The sequence below is a fragment of the Sinocyclocheilus anshuiensis genome, unplaced genomic scaffold (assembly GCF_001515605.1).
Source record: "Sinocyclocheilus anshuiensis isolate Anshui unplaced genomic scaffold, SAMN03320099.WGS_v1.1 scaffold150, whole genome shotgun sequence".
NCBI classification, from domain to species: domain Eukaryota; kingdom Metazoa; phylum Chordata; class Actinopteri; order Cypriniformes; family Cyprinidae; genus Sinocyclocheilus; species Sinocyclocheilus anshuiensis.
Genome location: NW_015546025.1, coordinates 627,523 through 648,922, shown reverse-complemented (window position 1 = coordinate 648,922; position 21,400 = coordinate 627,523). Strand labels below are relative to the sequence as shown.

Here is a 21,400-nt window from a genome sequence, read left to right as displayed (position 1 = left end):
CACCCTCAGGCCATCTAAGATGTAGATGAGTTTGTTTCTTCATGGGAACAGATTTGTAGCAATGTAGCATCACTGGTTCACCAGTGGATGCTCTGCAGTGAATGGGTGCCGTCAGAATGAGAGTCCAAACAGCTGATAAAAACATCAATAATCCACAAGTAATCCACACCACTCCAGTCCATCAGTTAACATCTTGTGAAGTGAAAAGATGTGTTTGTAAGAAACAAATCCATCATTAATGCATTTTTAACTTCAAATTAAATAAAAAATGAATCCTCTATCCACGCAATTACTTGTTAAAAAGTCATCTCATCTGAAACAGGAGAGAAATCTGCACAGGTCAAGCATCATTTATAAGTCAATACAGTCCAAAACAGCTCTAACCAAATATGTGGGTGGATTTTGATGTGAGAGGACAACAGGGGATGAACTTTATCACTTGAGGAAGCATTATTATGGATTATGGATTTATATTTTAGCCGGAAGTAATGGTTTGAAGTTAAAAAAATGTCTTAATGATGGATTTGTTTCTTACAAACACACACCTTTTCCTTTCACAAGACATTAATTGATGGACTGGAGTGGTGTGGATTATTGTGATGTTTTTATCAGCTGTTTGGACTCTCATTCTGACGGCACCCATTCACTGCAGAGCATCCACTGGTGAGCAAGTGATGGAATGCTACAATTCTCCAAATCTGTTCCCATGAAAAACAAACTCATCTACATCCTGAATTGCCTGAGGGTAGGTAAATCTTCAGCAAATTTTGGGTAAACTATTCCTTTAATTGTAGTGTGAAAAAAAACAATCCAAATTTGATAAAAATGCATTTATTTACATACAAATTATTATTCCGAAGTGCCCTTTTACATTATTTCTTTTGGAAGACAATGGTTTTCAAACATTACAGCTCAAAATGGTGCTGATCAACTGAATCTGCACTACACAGTTAATGTTATCCAAACACTAGAAATGAACCAGACTTTAAGACTGCATAGTTATTTCAAACATAATGACAATGAGACACTCATATTTGGATGCAAAAGGGAAAAACCTTTGCTGTTTATGTGAAGATACACGTTCAGACAAGGTCATGAAATCTTTTTGCATTTAAAACCAATGGAACCTTTATAAAATTAATTTCACATTAAACCATGAGTGCAACATGTAAAACATGCAACTGAAATGTGTCTGAGCTACACTTACTGTGACTGATAATTAGTACTGTACAGTTAAACATTACAGTATTTATACATATTTCCTGCTTTGCACTATTTAGCATACAAAAACTTGAAATGGCAGTCTCATAAAAATAGCTTTCTTTTTGCATCAGAAAAAAAGTCTGTGAATATTCAGACAGTAAGAAGCTAAATCATATCTACCAAGCTAACATTAACAATAATATTAATGGCACCATAATACACACACTCACAAAAAAACATTGACAGTATTGGACACTTTTCACAGATCAACAGCTCTGCAGACATCTTAGCATTATAATTCCAGTGGACGCTTGCTTTTGTTGAATATTCATACTGTACGCACAGTATTTTGATATGATGAAGAGATCACGTATTTCATTTCATACTCCACTCCAGTGAAATCCTTTGGAAGAAACAGTTGAGATTCAGGTGGGAATCTGTTGGTGGTCTCCAAAATCAAGTGAAATGTGAATTAGTCTGTACTTTGGTCCTTAACATGAAGCCAATAATAGCAATATACTTTCCATCCACAGCAGAACAGTGAAATTGTGGACATGTTTGGGATGCACTGAAACTCCTAATTGACCATTAAAAATCATACTTGAGGTCTCTTAAAAATGAGGTATGTCAGCTTTAGTTGATGTCAATTCAATTTATGGACAGTTGATGTTGAATCTGACCAGGCTGGAGTCCAAGTAACAAGTCTTTTAGCTTAAACATACTGAATGTTAGAAATGCATGTGCTGCTGTTCATATTTCCGTTAATGTGATTTTGTAAGCATCTGCGTAGTTCTCGATACTCAGGATAAATGTGTCCTCGTTAGAGTAGTGCTCGATGATATTGTCGTCCAAGTTCACCAGGATCCTGAAATGTGGAGAATAAACTAAATTACAACGGGCTTATTCGTTGTCATCTGAATCTGAAATGTCCTCTTAATAATAATAATAATAATGAGTTTTATTTTTTATAGTGCCTTTCCAGAGCTCAAGGACACTTTACAATAAACATCAGAAATGTGAGGATAACGTCAAACAAACAATCAAACAATAATACAGAAAGTAAAGTAAAGAGAACATCAGACATCCAGAGAGTAATATATGGATAAGACAACATAAAATAGTATAAACAGAAGTCAACTTAAGAAAGGTAACATTGTGAAAACAAATGAGTTTTGAGCAGCGATTTAAATTCAGACAGGTTATTGGCAAGACAGAGCCATCTGGGAAGAGAGTTACATAATTTAGGGGCAACAACACTAAATGATCTGCTCCCCATGGAAGAGAGGCGATACCGAGGGACGGTAAGAAGGTGAGAATCAGAGGACCGCAATGAACGAGGTGGAGAATAGGGAAGGAGCAGACTGTGAAGATAGTTAGGAGCCAGACCATGCAAAGCTTTAAAAGTTAGCAGGATCATTTTAAACTTAATACAATAGGTCACTGGTAGCCAATGCAGATCAGCCAGAATAGGGGTGATGTGGGCAGAACGCTCAGTGCGAGTGAGAATACGAGCGGCTGAATTTTGAATATACTGTAATTTAACAATGGAAGTAGCTGGTAAACCAATGAAAAGGGCATTACAGTAATCGAGACGAGATGAAACAAAAGCATGGATGAGTTTCTGCATCGTTGGCACTAATGAAAGAACGGAGCTGGACAATTCGTCGTAAATGAAAGAAAGCTGATTTAGTGAGAGAGTTAATATTAAGACTGAAATGAAAGAGAGGAGTCAAACATAACACCGAGATTTCTGACGATACTAGATGGAGCAATTGAGTGCCAGTGATATTGCAAGTAAAGTCAGCGGGAACTTTGGAGTAAGTGATGGGGTACCAATAATGATGATCTCAGTTTTATCCATATTAAGTTTCAGAAAATTAGAGTTAAGCCATGTTTTTATATCCTGCACGCAAACAGAAATTTTATCAATTTGGGTGGATAGGGAAGGCCTGCATGACGTGTAAATTTGAATGTCATCAACATAAAAATGATAGCTAAAGCCATGACACTGTAGTAACTGACCCAATGGTAAAATATAAATCATAAACAGCAAAGGCCCAAGAACGGAACCCTGGGGGACGCCTTGTTTCAGGGTCCTCTTGAAATAACTTACCCTTTCTTGCTCTTCTTGTAAATCTTGGCCATTCTATCAATGGGAACACCGTACTTCTCTGAAATCTGTTGATATGAAAGAATTCATCAATTAAATCATATATCAGAGCATAAAATTGACAATGATTTGATTTTGATTGTTTACAATAAATAAAAAAAATCTATATAAATTTGCTCATGATTCAGTTGGATCTGATTATTTTAGTCATAATTATGTTTTTAAAAATATGCTGAAGACACAAATATAACTAGATGGATCATTTTTACCAAGAGGTAGATTGGGATCAGGCACTGGATTTATACAACTGAAAATGGCCAATTTATTTACAATTTATACACTTCATTTTCAAGTTGATGCCGTTTCATTTTACACCTCCATTAATCAGCACACTACGTCAGTAATTTAGAGTAGAGCGCCCCCTACAGCGACAGATACTCACTGCATCCATGAGTCCTCTGAGAGTGGGCGACCGCAGCATCAGAGCATCGAACACCTCATCCGACTCCTTCCTCACGTACAGGAGCACTGTGAAAACACTAAGTCTGCTTAGTGTCAAAGCAATCTCTAATGAAGTAACTGGACTTAATTATGTCATAGTTTGTCTTAATTTAATTCCACATTCTATTCAAATTCTATGAAGACTTTAGAATCTAATCAGCGGTGGGAATTCAGAGCATGCTGCACATAGAAATGATAGAGTAAAGTACAATCACCCTACATACAGCTATGGAAACAATTAAGAGACCACTTGAAAATGATCAGTTTCTCTTGATTTACTGAATTGACTAGGTATGGGTTTGAGTAAAATGTTCATATTTGTTTTATACTCTTTCTTTTCAATTTCAAATAAAAATATTGGAGCTTTTTTTTTTTGGCAGAAAATGACAATTGCTCAAAATAATAAATGTTTTTATTTGTTGTGATTGAAAATCAGGGTTATTCCACCAAATATACTGATTTCTTAACTCTTCTGAAGTTAAAACATTGGTATTGTGTTGTCTAAAATTGAATATAAACATGACTGAAAACATGGCTTCTTTTTTGTTATTTTGACCAATTGTCATTTTATGCATTTTAAAATGTGGATGAAATGTCATCAGTAGTTTACAGAATAAAACAAAAATTACGTTTTATTCAAACACATAAATATAAATCGTAAATCCAGAGAAACTGAGAATTTTCAAGTGGTCTCTTCATTTTTCCATAGCTGTTTTTATTTAAAATATAGTTAGCAAATCATTTTTTAATCATCTTTTTTTTTTTGCTACAACCAGCACCAAATAGAATTTTTAAGAAAGAGACTTTCAAACAATAGAATCCTACAGAAGCTTCAGGGAACATATTCATATTTTTATTTATTTTATTTTTTTTGGTATAAAATGTCCTTGTTTTCTCAAGAATTGTTTATGGCCTGTGTCTTGAAACTGTTATTTTTTCAATTCTGTGCAATAAATCAGAAAATACCATCATAATCTCAACTATTTGACCTTTTGGCGAATTGGTGGCTAATTCATATGAATCCATACAATCTCATTTGTACATTATGTTAAGGGGTGGACCTTCATGTTTACTTTTCGCTAAAAAAAAAAAAAATCACGTTTCATCCAATTCTCATCATACAGATTGATACGAAATCGCCACCTTGTAAAACAGTGAGATCAGGTTGGGAAATACACTCTTTAGCTGTAGATGTGCATGTGTGTAAGTGTGTCTCTGACCTCTATTCTGTGTCTCCTCTCTGAGCTGTTTATGGGGCGGTGGACAGAAGTCATCCTCAGACTGCCGGAACATCCTCTTCACCAGCACACTTCTAACACAAACACACAAACAAACACAATGGCATCATGCCTCTCTCAACTGACCAATCACATGATCAGATTCTGATCTGAATGACCTGAATGCAGTGATATGTGACCCCGGACCACAAAACCGGTCATAAGGGTCAATTTTTTCAAAATTGAGATGTATACATCATCTGAAAGCTGAATAAATAAGCTTTCCATTGATTTGTTAGGATAGGACGATATTTGGCCGAAATACAACTATTTGAAAATCTGGAATCTGAGGGTGCAAAAAAATAAAAAATATTGAGAAAATCACCTTTAAAGTTGTCCAAATGAAGTTCTTAGCCATGCATATTACTAATCAAAAATTAAGTTTTGATATATTTACAGTAGGAAATTTACAAAATATCTTCATGGGACATGATCTTTACTTAATGGATGGGATAAATGCAGAGCACTAATTCCGAGTATGGGTCACCATACTTGGCCACATGTCACGTCAAAAAAAAATAAAAGAAAAAACAATAATTTTAACCCATACAATGTATTTTTGGCTATTGCTACAAATATACCCCAGCGACTTAAGACTGCTTTTGTGCTCCAGGGTCACATATGATCTAATCATGATTATTTGACAAAACAGCTATCACTGTGTACTTAAAGGGTATATTTACACAACAAGGATGTATTAAAAACAGAAATGTTTTTCCTTTGTATTTTTGAAAAGTTCTGTGTACAGATGACAACATCATCAAATCACTCCATTCACACGAATCCGCGAAAATGACTAAAATGCTGTATTATTCATGCCAGACCAGTAGTTGGCAATGTCACTTTGTAGAGAAACACTACGCAGCTAATGTAATACACGTAATGCGCATGTGCATAATGTCACTGTTTTCACAAATTCACATTTTCATGTATTACACAGAAACGATAGCGGTATTGTTTTCAAAAACATGCACTTTAAAACCTGTTCACAAAAGTTTGCATTTTCAGGCGCCCCAAAACAGCATTGTCGTGTAAATTAATGGTTTTGTGTAAACACCCCCTTAATTACAATCATTACATTTTAATATTGACATCTCAAGAAATTTAAAGCGAATATATAAATGTCACAAAACACACAATTAATTTTTCCTTCTTAAGAGTAGTAGTGTGCCATGTGACTATTTTAAGACTTTAAGTGCTTTTAAAATATTTTAATGTGTAGAATATTATTTGTATACAATGCTAGATTTGTATGTGATAAAATTACTTTTTTAAGTGTATGTGTATTAGACTTTTACTGTAAATAATATAACTAAAACAGACAATTAAATCATTATCTGAATGATAATTACCAGGAAAATGTCATCATCATGATAGCCCTAACCCAAACACTAAACAGATTATATATGATTCATGTTACGGATGCAATACCACTACAACTCAATACATTTTACAATGAATCTTTTTTTTTTATTAAACAGTGTTGATAGTCACTTTTATTAATAAATATTCTTGAGGATCCCTGTAATCTGCTATTGCATCAGTGCTAGTAGTTCATTATGAGGTGATGTGATGCTCATTTAGTTATGACATAAGAATATCTTATTCTGTTTTACAGCATAAATACTGAGAAAAAGCTCAAACTCACCCTTCGCGTTCAATTTCCTCTGTATTAAATGCAAACACCTGCAAAGAGTTGTGTTCAAAAGTTTGTCGTTTTATTTCCCGTAAACATTCATAAGCAAACATCTCTGTAACATTCAGAACAAGCCGGAAAATAGACACTACAATGACCAGTTCAGCAGATATCACTCCTAATAAACAAATGTCACCTAAGTATCCAAGATACTCACACATATGCTGCATGAGGAAGGTAACCGTGACCTTTCATGTCGGGCTCTGAAAGGTCAGTCACTCTCTAATAAGTTTCAGTCGCGTTAGACACACAATGGACCACTAAGGTCTTCATGACAGTTCTTTAATGAGCCTCTACAGCCTTTTTGAGATTTGAGGAAGCAAACACCGAGGGCAGACTATGTGACCTCAATTACAGCCGTCTGCAAAATGGCAGAGGACTTTCAACACAAAAGAGCTTGTGATCTGGTCATTGAGTGTGTTTTCAGACTGACTCATACCTGGCCTGCCCTCTGTAAGTTCCCAAAGTGCACATCCGGGATGAAGAGAACCGGCTGGGCATCCAGATCAGTCATAGTTTTAAAGAAGGTGGCGTCACATTTTTTCGGGACAGAAACCGCCCTGACGCCTCCATCCTTTCCTGATGAGATGGAGTCATTTGTACATGTAAGAATAACTGTTATTGATGATAATAATGGTGACTCATACTGCAACACACAGGTTTCGGTCCAATCAAATGTGCCATGGACTAGCAAGTAGCACATCATGGTTCATGGTTGTGAAGCCTCTACATTATTCAAAAAATGCACTTCAATAAGAAATATGTCAGGAGAGAAAATTGTGTTTATCATATTCACTTCTTGAGTTCCTTAAAGCTTATTTGTATGAATTGGGATACTTTCAGTGCTTCAGACCTTTTGTCTTCTTGCGGTTCTGTTTCCTCTCCTCATCTCTGATCTTCCTCTCCGCTCCCTGAGCCGCACAAACACAGACAGGAAAAACACAGAGAAAAGAGAAATTAGAAACAGTAGCATGTCTGTGAGGACTGTGAAAGGTAACAATAATGAACAACCACAAGGTGGCACTACAGTTCCTGAGTTGTAGACCAGGAACACACCATAAAGATGTCTAAATAATAACCCACTTAAGCTGTAGGTAAAAGCATGTCATTGCTTATTAAAATAAGTGAGCATGCATATATAGTGCTGCAGGGATGATGTACTTTTGTAGGCTCAGAAATGAGAATTTTATCGCTAGCGGTTCCAACATGCTAAAGTTAATGGGATTTTGAATGGGTTTTAAAGTCTGTTTAACACAAGGTCAGGATAATTCAACATTATATTCTGCAATATCAAATACATCAGTAATACCCCTTGTGATTTTTTAAAAAGCTTTTACTTGTTTTGAAAAAGGTGGTTGATAAGTGTCTGAATGGGACTCCGGAGGTTGTCTAAGATATTAAACATCGTCACACTGAACAGATAAACTCATCTGATCACTAGTCACTCTCACAGCTTCACTGTGTTTATAATCACACTCCTGCAAACTATTCTAACTCTAACTTTCAAGGAAAATGGTTTTAAATAAAGACTGAAAGAGTTGCCAGAAGCTCAGTGATGGTGACATTTAAGTCATGTGACCGTGGTGTACTTAGTTTATAACCAATGCTAAGCTTTCTCTTTAATTCTGGCAATTATATTTAGGCTGTGAAATTGATAAAAGTTCTGTTCATTTGTGAAGATTATCACGACGTACAAATGATAAAAACTTTTGTTAGTCACAGGACTTATATTCTGCAATAATCCAAAAGCCTATAGAAAAATCCTATTGGGTTTTTGTCAAGGGAATCATGGTGATACGAACTTACAAGCTGACCTAAAAATATAAATAAAGTCATCACTGCAGCTCTCTATTACTGCTGTTTTAAAGGGATAGTTCACCCAAATGTGAAAATTTGCTGTTAATTTACTCACCCTCAGACCATGTAGGTGACATTTTTTATTCTGTAGAAAAGTAAAAAGTAAAGTAAAGCACTCTAGACTCGTGAACGCGCTCCGGACAGTTTGCATGAGGCTATAGATTACAGGTAGTAATGTTGTAAATAACGCTCTGTTTCTTGCACAGACCAATTGTTTTGCTTCATAATACATCAATATATCATCAGGAGCCACGGATATTAATTATGTGTTGCCTGTATATGCTTTTTTGACTCTAAAAGTGACGGTAGCTGCTGACTTGCATTTTATGAATCGCCAAGGACCATGGTTTCAGCTATAAATCTTCTTTACTGCTCCACTGATTAAAAAAAGAGTCACCTACATATTGGCCTGAATAAATTAACAGCAAACTTTTATTTCTGGGTGAATCTCTTTAACTATTCCTTTTAAATCTCCATGACTGCTTCCACAGATATACCCATATGTTGGAATACCATATGCATAGGTTCAAAGGTTAAAGGTCAAGCTTCACCTTATCACAGAAGGCCTTGATTTGACAGTAGGCTCTGTGCAGGGGTTTGTTGCTGCGGTTGTTGTAGCTGTAGGTGTCGATCTGTATCATCAGAGGAAGACCCTTAACCCCCTTCTGAGAGGAGAAATCTGTGCTCAGACAGTTCACCGTGATGAAGATCTAACAATCAGAGAACAAGACAAAAACAGTTCAGTTCCACATGAAGATTCACGTTAAGAAAACAAGCGTGTTAGTGGTGTCTGTCAGTGCAAAACTCTGCCACTGGGGTGCTGTGGGAGATTGTTATGATATATAATGTAGGTATCTGGATGTACATGTAACAGACGGTTGCATAAGAACTGCCATATTTATATTTTCTAACAGCTTGTTCCGGTTTGACCTACACAGTCCTGACCGTTGAAAGTGCACATTGTTTTTCACCCACCATCCACCTACACACGCAAAACAGATGCCTGCCTCGACACGTCTATCTGTACCACTGACTACTACAGAAACAACGCTCAGACTGCACACTAACAACTATACCGTTTCATCTGCACAGAACACTCAATGTTCCAACTGAAGGAAATAGTTTTATATTAATATAAGACCCAATTTTAATCTTAAATGTCATCTTTGCATTGATTCATTCTCAATTCCAAAGCAGTTTTTAGCCTCTGCCTCCTCAAAGATTTGGAAACAGAGTCTTGCTCACTAAATATTTATGTGGTTAGTTATTAACGGTTTCATATAATCATCCTTTACCAATGCCAGAGGACAAGAAAGAGGCCATCGTTAGGTGAAGCGTGGCAAGAAAACTGAATTGAAACACTTCATATGTATTGAATACACTCACATGGCATAGAAAATCTTTTATTTCCTAATTTGCCACCAGAAAACCTTCTATGTAGCAATGCATGACTTATATTATAACAAAAGATTTCTGTGTCAAATAATACTATCCTTTTCAATTTTCGATTAATCAAAGAATACTTTTTAAAAAATGTATCGTGGTTTCCACAAAAATATGAAGCAGCACAACTGATTTCAACATTGATAATAATAAATATTCCTTGAGCAGCAAATCAGCATATTATACTGATTTCTGAAGGATCATGTGACACTGGAGACTGGAGGAATGATGCTGAAAATTCAGCTTTGATCACAGGAATAAATTACATTTTTAACATATATTCAAATAGAAAACATTTATTTTAAATTGTAATAATATTTCACAATATTACTGTTTTCGTAATATTACCACTCGTAAAATAAACTAAGCCCTTCCACGCTGCAGCAAGGGCATAATTTCCAGCTCACAGATCAATGGCTCATGGAGAGACTCAGTTTATGGCTTCCTCCACTCCAGCCTGATGAGAAGAGCTTTGAAGGGACTTGTAATAAAAGTTTGAGAGTATGTTAGGTCAGAGTATGAGATGCTTATCAGATCAAACTGAGCGCATTTCACACCCCACTGCATGCTTTTACTTGAGCTTGGACTCAAAAAAAAAAAAAAAAAGTCAAACCCACTTAAATATCCTTCCAAGGGCGGCTGCATTGAGACATCACATGGTCCACATTAATAGGTTTACCAGTGCGAGTTGGCCCGATAAAAAGCAAATGTTTGCATAGAGAGCTTTAGGTGAATATACTCCAGAGGTGAGTGTTTGAACTGAGCTGTATTGCAACAGAAGAGCCACAATAGGAGGGCAGGACTCTACCTGTGAGGCTGGGAGGATCTGGACTCGGGTTTGTGTGCGTTTGGCCGTGTACACACACAGACCTGGTCCATTTCCTACTCTCAGTAGTGTACATGTGTAACCCGAGACACCGTACCGGAGAAAATAGAGGTTTAAATTAATAGACAGGACTGGGGAAGATGCACCAGGGTATTGTGAATCAAACATCACGCTATTCATGGCTCTTGGGGCGTGTTCAACAACAGGACAGAAACTACAGCATGTAAAATACACATATCAGATGTCGTAACACTCCACCCTGTTTCTCAATAACATTTTGTGTATCACACATAATGGTGGCAGTGCGAATGAATGAAAGAAAAAAAAACAGATCCACTGATGTAGTCAGACTGTAAAAACTGAACCTTTGGTTGGGTTTAACAACTACACCTCCCACTTCAACATCCATGATGACCATTAATGCAAGCAGAATGTCTATAAGCCCAAAACACACACTGGAGGACGTATTCATTGTACATTTGCAGTGCCACATCAGAACTGTGAGCACACAGTCTTGGTGCTAGATGACTTACCTTGGCCTCCTCATTCACGTCCCAGGTAAAGGACACAGCGTTGTAAGCGATTTCTTCAATATTCCCAATTGTGTTGAAGCTCTCTTTGTAGTCAGCTGTAGAGAGAACAGGAAAAGTCAGTTCTCATACTTGCTGAAAAAAAACAACAAAGCAAACCAGGATATGTTGTGTTTTGGATACTAGGTTTACAGCTATGCACTAGCACCAGACCACAACTAACCTGCGTAAACCAGTCCAAACCAGCATGCACTTTACCTACAGACTGATACTTGCAGGGGTAGAGGCATGTACAATTTATATGGTGTATGAACAATTTTAGGGAGTGATGTGCGGACAGCTCTGGCGAGTGTCACAGAATGGCGACATTAAAACAATGTCTGCTAAAGCAAGTGGTTTTAAGACTGATAAGCTGAGTGTATATAAAGCAGCACCCTTCCAGGCTAGATAACTCTTATCTGTTTATGTAAACAAACATTTGCTTTTTTAGTAGCCACTTGATAGGCCATTTATGACCACTCACACTTTAAACATGTCCGTGATTCAGCCTAAATGTCATTACTTTATAGATTTACGTTGAGGTGATCTCATAACAGTTTCAATGGCTGGAGTCAGCCTGTCTATGCTAGCTTAGCTACGGCAGTTAACTTTACATTCAATCTTGACTGGTACTTTCTAAGTGTCTGTGTTGATGTCCACCAGGCTAAAAGTCAGGGCTGCCCCTGGCTAAAGATTTTTTTTGTCAATTAATAGTTGTTCATTTAAGCCATTAGTCGACTAATTGCATGTTTATTAATTTAATTACTTAAATATATACTTAGGGGGCCTTTAATATAGGCTATAGCCTACTCCGCGTTCAAGCGCATGTACTGTATAAACCTTGCCGCAAAGCACCCACAAATGACTATGAATGTGTCTGAAAAAATAGCAAGGATACATTTTAATTATTTATTAATAAACTGGTGTTTTCGGAGTCAGTGTTAGCTGTAAAGATGAAGTTGACGCTGCTGACTCGCCATCTCCACAGTGGATGCGCCTTTAGAGAAATGCACCATTCGTACGGATTACATAATGAGAGAGTATTTGAATTGGTTCCTTTAAAAGTAGACATTTCAAGCTTTCTGTAGATATATTTTTCACGTCTGTGACGCAAGTAGCACATACGCTGAGTTTCGCTTCATTTTTGTGACGCGCTCCACAGTTCAAGGAGACCGAGACAGCAGAAAGCACATCCTGTTTGTTTTCTTTATTTTACAAAAGCATGCTTTGTTAATATTGAGAGAAAGGTAAAACACTTTACAGTTTCGAATGATGTTAATTACTCTTATCTGCATCAGCAAAATGATGGCATATGCCGGCACCTCCATGTCATGCAGGAACGCGCTAAGCCTAACCGACTAACCAACTGATAAAATTTTAGTCAACTAAGCTTCTTCTCCTCAACTAACCCGTAGTCGACTATTAGGGGGGCAGCCCAGCCCTACTAAAGTATTAGATTACTTAGAAATCAAATAGCACCCATTTGCACAACTAGCTGCATTATTTAAGGTATCATTCATTGGTCGGGCAACCGGTAACACACATGCTCATCATAGAAAAGGTGTGCTCAAATCATAGCATGTATAAACTGCATGTTCAATGTTTGAAAGATTGTTGTGACTCTCAAAACAAAATCTGTTCAAATCCTTAACCCTAAGTATGAGTGGTAGCAATAGTGGTGATTTCCTATGTTAATTATACTTTCTTTCTTCGGTTTCCAAACTTCTTTGTAATTTAATAAGCTGTCATTACAGGGGCGTTCATCTCTATGTTAAGTAAACCCAACACCTGTCTTACTTTGGGGTAACTTGGGGATTAGGAATGGTGAAATCCTTCCCAAGGATCTCCTTTGGGTCATTTACCAAGCATGCCCGACGATGCCCATAAGCGAGCTCCCCCAGTTAAATAGCCCCATTCAAATCCCAGCTCTAGTGACATGGCCCCAAGCCTGAGGAACAATCCCGCCTCAACTGCTATTCAAATCCCAACTGTGCAGGTGTCAGGTTTCAGTCACTGTCTCCTGTACTTGGCTTCAGCATACTGCAGTTTACCATGTGCCCAAAGGTCTGTCCACTTCACCAATTTACCAACACTTTCTTCGCATCCCGTAGTACAAAGCTCACCTTGCATCAACAAAACATTCCTCTATTTTTGCCCCATCTATGAGAGCAGGGTTTAAGACAAAGATAGCTGTCATCACGTCCCAGATATTCCCTCAGGGTGCTCCCAGGATGTGAAAGTCTTGGGGCCAAATCTTGACAAAGTGCATAACAGAGCGTCTGATTACTGGAGATGAGGGGAGGACAAGAAGCAACAGGCTCAGGATGACTGTTCTCTCAAGGTGTGACAAGGCCGAGAATAAGACGTGAATTGTTTAGACTCATAGTTGCCCCACACCAGGTGGACTCCCAACAATTTTGGGCCTGCATGTTGGGCTCTTTTTTTCTCATTCAACTTGAATCAGAAGCTGGGCTAGTGATCTGAAGGTCACAAGTTCAAATCCCAGGGGGGGTGACTCGTGGAGTTAGAGAATAATTGCGATCCAACACCATTGCACCATCACTTAATCCTGGGTTGCTCCAACGGGACCATCCCTGTAATAAAGTGTGCAGCTGTGGATAAGAAACCACCCAATAAATAACTATAAACTAATTCATAACTAATTAATATCACAGATTCAGTGAGGAAAGAAATCGGTCCAAATCCCAAGAGTGTAAAGAGATCTGCATCGATCTGTAAAAAAATCTCAGGGCAGACTCTCGTCAAAGTTGTGTATAATTTGTGTGTATTGCCATTTAGCAACCTAGTACCCATTAGCTGAGCAGAGGGAAACCAAGAGGAACCAATCTCCTGAGAGCCCTGAGGGCTTCTGGGATGTAAGGCACCATCAGTCTTCAAACTAGTGGTGGGTGCACAATGAACTGTTTTGAAAGCAAGAAGTACTTTCAGACGAAAGAGTGTTGAGTAGTAGTTTAGTTAATGATTTTTGGGGGAAAAATTATACATAATCTACGCAAGTACAAGAACACAAATGCTTTTAGCTATGCAAACTCAATCTCACGCATCGCTGCATTCATAAATATTTACTCTTTCACATCAACAACTGCCATGGCGGAGCAACAGTTTGAAGAGAATCTTGCTGCTAATATACTTATAGCTAGTAACCTGTTCTGTTTAATTCAAGGGTGTCCAATCCTTCACCTGGAGGGCCAGTGTCCTGCAGAGTTTAGCTCCAACCCTTATTAAACACACCCAAATTAGCCAATCAATGTCTTCAGGATCACTACAAACTTCCAGGCAAGTGTGTTAGAACAGGTTGAAGCTAACCTGTGCAGGACACCGGCCCGCTAGAAGCAAGATTGGACACCCTTGGTTTAATGGCACAGACATTTTAAGGTAAATCTATTGCCTCATTGAGTATGCCGTACACCAAAGTAACACTGCACATTATATAAAACTAGACCGTGCTCTTGCAGTGCAATGGCCAAAGCACACATGTCTGCGTTCATATAATTATATACAGTGGTGGTTCCCAACCCTGGACCTGAAATATTCCCCAACTATCCCTAATAATCCACATCTGATTCTCACAGACACTCCGAGACCTGAAATGTGTGTTTTAGATCAACAGATAACATGTGTGTTGTTGGGGACTATCCAGGACCAGGGTTGAGAACCACTGTTAAATAAGGGATAGCCATCTCTTTCTGGAGGGCTACCTTTCTGCAGACTTCATTTCCAACCCTGCTCTAACACATCTGCCTGTTCTTGTCTAGTCATTCTTATGCAGGATTAGACACCCCTGGGCTAAATGAACTGGGGTAAATTGGCAAAGCCTAATCCAAGTTCAAGCCTAAACACTGATCTCAGTAATGGAGAGGAAGCCTCACCGATGTCCAGAACCCTCTGCTTTGCCGTGTGCTGGCGAGAGTGCCAATACTTCCAGTACTTGAGCTGCTCATCACGGTTCTTATCTTCACTGAATACAACCATGACGACACTCTGATAGAGGAAATAAGAGAAAGGAGATTAACAGAGGTTATCACAATCCACTCATTACTTAATGCCCGTTCCAAACGTTCCAAGCATTCTTTTAAACTATTACCATAACATGAATGGATGATATAGACATACATTACTGCTCAAAAGTTTGGGATTGCTAAGATTTTTTAATGAAAGAAGTCTCATGTTCTCACCATAGCTGCATTTTTTGATCAAAAATACAGTAATTGTGAAATATTATTACAATTAAAAATATTTTTTTAAATAAATGTTCTCTTCTAATATATATTAAAAAGTAGTCTAATTCCTAAGATGAAATTTTCAGCAGCCATTACTCCAGTCTTCAGTTATTACAGGTGAAAATGCTTGTGCTTTCTAAAAAAAAATATTTGAAATGTGGAAGCAGTGATACATTTTTTTCAATATTCTTTAATGAATAGGAAATTCAAAAGAACAGCATTTATTTGAAGTAGAAATATTTTGTAACATTATAGATGTCTTTTCTGTCCTTTTTGATCAACTGAATATGTTAAAAGTATTCATTTCTTTGAAAAAAATCTAACTTCTGAGCTTTTTCAACTATTTAATTTAGAGCTGTCAATCAATTAAAATGTCTTTTACAGAAATAAATTAAATATTTAATTTAATTAATCAAAGCTCACAAAGCTCAACGACATGACATTGGCACATTCTACCATGTCAAGTTCTTCAGTTATCTGGTTTGATAGAAGAAGGCAGGCCTACACACTCACCCTCACTTTGCTGATGGGATGTCGGAGGCGTTTATTGGCACTTGTCTCATTCAGTGTAATAGCATAGAACTGGCCTTTGTTCAGGTAGGTCATAGGCCCTTCACCCTGCTTCTGCCGCAACGACCTGCTGGCCTCAAGTGTGTACTGGAAGGTGTCTCTGTTGAACAGCATGTTTTTCAGGTGTGTGAGAGCTGATTCGTCCTAATATTACAAGCCAACCATCATTTTCATATAAATCACTTGGTTACAACAAACAACACTTACAACATTTCTGGCTGGTCAAATATGAAGTCATCAGCTCCAAGCGATGATGGGCGGTACTTCTGCATCAAAAAAAAACAAAAAAAACAATCAGCCATTAATCTGCTGTATTAAATCCAAGTTTTATAACAAATGTTTCAGAAACACCCAATTAATCTGCTCCCACTTCATTGCTGTATTCCTCATAGGTGCTATCTGGACTGCTGCGATGGTCATCCTTCCCGTATCCACTGTGACATACAGTCGAGGTGTCGAACGAGTGGGTCTGCTCACAGATGACCCGCATCGGTTCCTCTCCTTCTGTCCTGTAGTGAACCCCCGAAGCCATGAAAACAGGAGTGTACGCCTCAGCCTTCACCACCGCAGCGGTCCCGCTCTCTCCCGCAGACACGCTGTACTGCTCCCGTTTGGTGTCCTGGTGATCCGTGTTGAGCGACAGATTAACAGGCACTGATTTCAGGACCTGGACGCGATTATCCACTGTCTCCGGCTCTATCTGACTGCTGCTTCCCACTGTAGTGTTTCTGAGACAGTATGAAAGCATAAAAGATGAAATAAGTCACATTTTTTAATCTATTTATTCAACTTCACCAATTCTTTAATAATTTCACTGACCTCTTTTCTGGTTCCTCTGAAATTTCAACCACTTTGCTGATGGGCAAAACTCTCTTATCTTTGGGCACCTGCAAAGGATAAAACATCAATAAACCTCAGCGCTGATAGTATCCTAGGCACTGTTTCACTATGCTTGCTTGAATGGAGATTTATCACTCCACATAGATAAATTGAAAACTTCCTGATTGTCTTCCGCTGGGTAACTTCCATATCAGATCAGCAAAGAAGCATCATTTCATCATATCCTTACTGTGCTAGTATGTTTTGGCTTATGAGACTCAAGCTATAAATTTGTACTTGGTTGCACTGATAGACATATTTATATTTTTGTTCATTAGTCAAGAAATTGTGGATGAAAAATTATGGAGAGTATAAGTGTTAACGTAACCGTGTGGCACGCTGACGTCTCAAATGCTCTACATTCCTACATTAATTTTACCCAAAATACCAAAAAGAATAATTTCACTGGGGCATAAATGGACTGAAAACTGTTATTATCAAAAACTTGCATCCTAATCAAAAATAAATATTTATAAAACGGATAGTTCCGGTCCTTGATTCTGATTGGCTGAGCACCGTTCTAAGCTGTTGTACATTACTCTACAAACACACACCTTTGTTTACGTTTGCGTTTTGCTCGGCAACTACTTTGTTGCAACCACAACTGTTTCTGAGGAACTACATTGTTTGGTGGAAGAATGCTGTTTTTATTAATATCATTACACTTTATTTGCTCTGTTTTATTTTGTGAAACCTAACTATGTATATGGAATAACCGTTTTATAAAAGCAAAAAGCCCCGTGAAGACTGCTCTGTCCATCCAGTTCATCCTTATAATGAACAAAGCTGTTGTATGAATTGAAATACAGTGCACAAGTTTATGTTATTATGCATAAGTCTAAGTTTTTGCACCTATATTTGATTTTATTTATCATATTTGAATTAATATCATAATAAGTCAGCAAAAATCTGTTCATTGTGAAAACATATTTTCGGAGCTTCATACTGTAGGCCCAGTTACTATCCACTTCCATTGTATGGAAAAGAGCAGCTTGAACATTCTGCTGAATTTCTCTTTTTGTGTTCCACTGAAGAAAGAAAGGTTTCAAACACCATGAGGGCGAACGAATGATGACGTGAAAATGAAAATATGATTAATGTGAAGAAAGTAGGAGACTCAGCTGATGTCCCTGACCTTGTAGTACTCATAGAGGAGCCCCAGGGCGGCAGCACTGTCTTCATCTCCATTGATGCTCATCATGGCTTTGGTGGCCGCAGTAAGAGGATTCTCCAGGTAAGACCTCCAGGCCTCATCCTCACTGGTGTAGGCCCGACGCGAATGGAAGGACGGCTCATTGGGCACCACTACAACCAGCCTCTTACTGGGACACACACACACACACACAACAGTATATCAGCACACTAGCAAACAGAAACACAGACATAAATGATCCAGCTGATAAAGCTTCATGTAAAAGCTCTGTTTTGCATACTGATGAAAACAAACCTGCACACTGCACCTTTTGTGAGTGTGATGTATAGTGTATTGATGCCAGGCATATCTAACCAACCAAATACTGACAGCAGACATTGTCAGAAGTCCTTCTGCATTTTACAGCCTGACAGACAACTACAGCTACAATGTAGTGGCACGTGACATGAGGAAGTACCACTGCTGGCTCTAGTCTCCCTATTTGATATCATATGTGACCCTGGAGCACAAAACCAGTCTTAAGTCGCTGGGGTATATTTGTAGCAATAGCCAAAAATACATTGTATGGGTCAAAATTATCGATTTTTCTTTTATGCCAAAAATCATTAGGACATTAAATAAAGATCATGTCCCATGAAGATATTTTGTAAATTTCCTACCGTAAATATATCAAAACGTAATTTTTGATTAGTAATATGCGTTGCTAAGAACTTCATTTGGACAACTTTAAAGGTCATTTTCTCAATATTTTGATTTTTTTTGCACTCTCAGATTCCAGATTTTCAAATAGTCGTATCTCGGCCAAATATTGTCCTATCATAACAATACATCACCATACATCAATGGAAAGCTTATTTATTCAGCTTTCAGATGATGCATAAATCTCAATTTCGAAAATGGACCCTTATGACTGGATTTGTGGTCCAGGGTCACATATGATATTAAATATCTGGCTGCTTTTATTCTTCAGAATCATGGACAAGATATTCAGCAACATACAGTGGCCTCAAAATGTTTTTGGCCACACCTAAAATGAAACATACAATAAAATTCTACAATAACATTCTAAAAATGACGTCACTAAACATTGAACGGTTGTGCTCCATGTTTTTTTAATTAATCTTGACTTTTCCTCTGATCAGTTTTGAGGTTAAATGCAAACAAGGTTTCTTGTCTATTGTCTATTTGTTGACTAGGATTTATGGACATATGTTTGGTAACAAATCTTGTTTTATTTTAAAGTTAAAAACTGACCCAAGACGCCCTCCTCAGAATTGGAGCAGAAAGTTTCCAGTGACACACTGTTGCTGATGTTTTTTTATTATTTTATAATTGAGCAGATTCATAATCTATTGTTTTTATGACATTTTAGTTTTTTTTATTAAAAACATGTATATAAAACATAGAATTAAATAATGAAACTCAGATGTGTCTCTTTGACTTGGATTCTGTTTTTGTGGATTCTAATTTGTCTGTTATTGCTCAGTTATAAAGTAAACTGTCAACATTTCTTTACCCCAGTAGTGGGTAAAAAATTCAATGATTTAAAATGTTGTTCTATAAATATACTCTCAGAATCTAAAGGTAAATCTGAGTTGGGTTCACTTTAGTTGACTGAAAACGAAAGCAGTGAACACAGAGCATGTGCTCCTGTGGGCTCTTTCACTGGAAAGTGGGTCATCTTTATCATTGTGTGTATACAAAACAAAATAATAATAATAATACAATTTTTTAAATCAGCATATGGGATGACATTAAATAGTTTCCTTAGTTCTGAAATAATATCATTAGGACTGCATTGTAAAATGAGGTGCATATTCATGATTAGGTTACAAAGTAGCAAAACGGTTTGTGATATATTTAGATTATAAGGTAATTATACTTCTTGTATTTAATATTTTCCCTGGTTGTATAGTGTGGGTGATTAACTATTAGTGTGAGGAGGAGCCAAGTCATCTGAAACATACCTTTATGTATAAATTATCACAAAGTTTCCTACTTTACCTGTCTTCACCGGGTTTAATTTGAATAGCGCATGAATTAATTCTATATAATTCTTTGACACACATAGAGATTAGTTATCTTTTAAGACCCGTATTATGACCAACAGCCCTGAGGATACGCCAGTTCAGTGCATTTACTTTGCCTATTTTATCAACTAAAATGTGTTTAATCACCACAAACATAAATAAACCGGTTGTTACGATGAAGGACACACTAGGTCTGAACACTGCATAGAATCAAACAATCAAACAACCGACCAAAAACAATCTGTCAAACTTCACACAAGACACAAAATGTGTATTAAAACTAAAACAAGGTAATATTGACACTTCTACATTAGGATGATCGTCAACGATATACTAAAAAAAACAATAACGAAGTAACACAGCACAAAAATAAATAGGCTACATAAATAAATGACATTTTATTTTTAGTAATAAATAAAAATAAAAAGCCATGTAGGGAATAAACCTTCCCTTTAAGGTGCAAATAAATGAGAATGAATTTCAGGTAGCTTAAATTCAAGGTGTTTCCTCCGTGAAAAATGGCGTTTTGACCGCAAAAAAAAAAATTTCCTCATGCGGTGCTATTTATCAATAAAAACAACAATAAACCAAACAAAACCTGTATATAATTATACGCAGTTAACGTAATTAACGCGACTATAAAAATGAGGTTTTAAGAGTTCGGAGAGAGTATTGAACTTTTCTGAAAGTAAGAATGCAGAATGGCACTCGCTGGTAAGATTGTGTCGCAGTCCCGACTCTTACCTGTCTGCCTCCTGTGACATATTTCTCTTCCTCCGCGGCTGTTCCTCGTGAAACTGGACTTTCAAGTCGGTGCAGGTAACAGAAGACAGAGCGCGAGAGAGAGATGCCAGAACCCGGGCTACAGGTAAATCGACTTTTCTCTCTCGGGTTATTTCTCAAGGGCTGAAGGAACAGGTAGGAAACACCTGAGCACGCCCGTCCAGTCCTTCCCGAAGCTTTCAGCGTGTGATTTATAATAAAGAAATATATATTGAAACCGTTAGAACATGTTAAATCTACTTTTAATGTTTTTATTGTTTGC

At 37.4% G+C, this 21,400-nt stretch overlaps 1 protein-coding gene across 1 annotated transcript; it reads right to left on the bottom strand.

Moving 5' to 3' along the window:
- Positions 1 to 831: 831 nt before the first annotated feature.
- LOC107698657 (grainyhead-like protein 2 homolog) lies at positions 832 to 21,398 on the bottom strand. Its single transcript, XM_016499730.1, has 16 exons — positions 21,100 to 21,398; positions 18,308 to 18,494; positions 17,113 to 17,180; positions 16,664 to 17,021; positions 16,501 to 16,559; positions 16,237 to 16,393; positions 15,373 to 15,484; positions 11,447 to 11,541; positions 9,196 to 9,354; positions 7,641 to 7,698; positions 7,227 to 7,366; positions 6,740 to 6,777; positions 5,035 to 5,126; positions 3,756 to 3,841; positions 3,317 to 3,381; positions 832 to 2,068 (listed from the first exon to the last, which is right to left on the bottom strand). The coding sequence occupies exons 1-16, from the start codon at positions 21,117 to 21,119 to the stop codon at positions 1,954 to 1,956; spliced, it is 1,809 nt and encodes a 602-aa protein (XP_016355216.1). The 5' UTR covers positions 21,120 to 21,398; the 3' UTR covers positions 832 to 1,953.
- Positions 21,399 to 21,400: the final 2 nt, after the last annotated feature.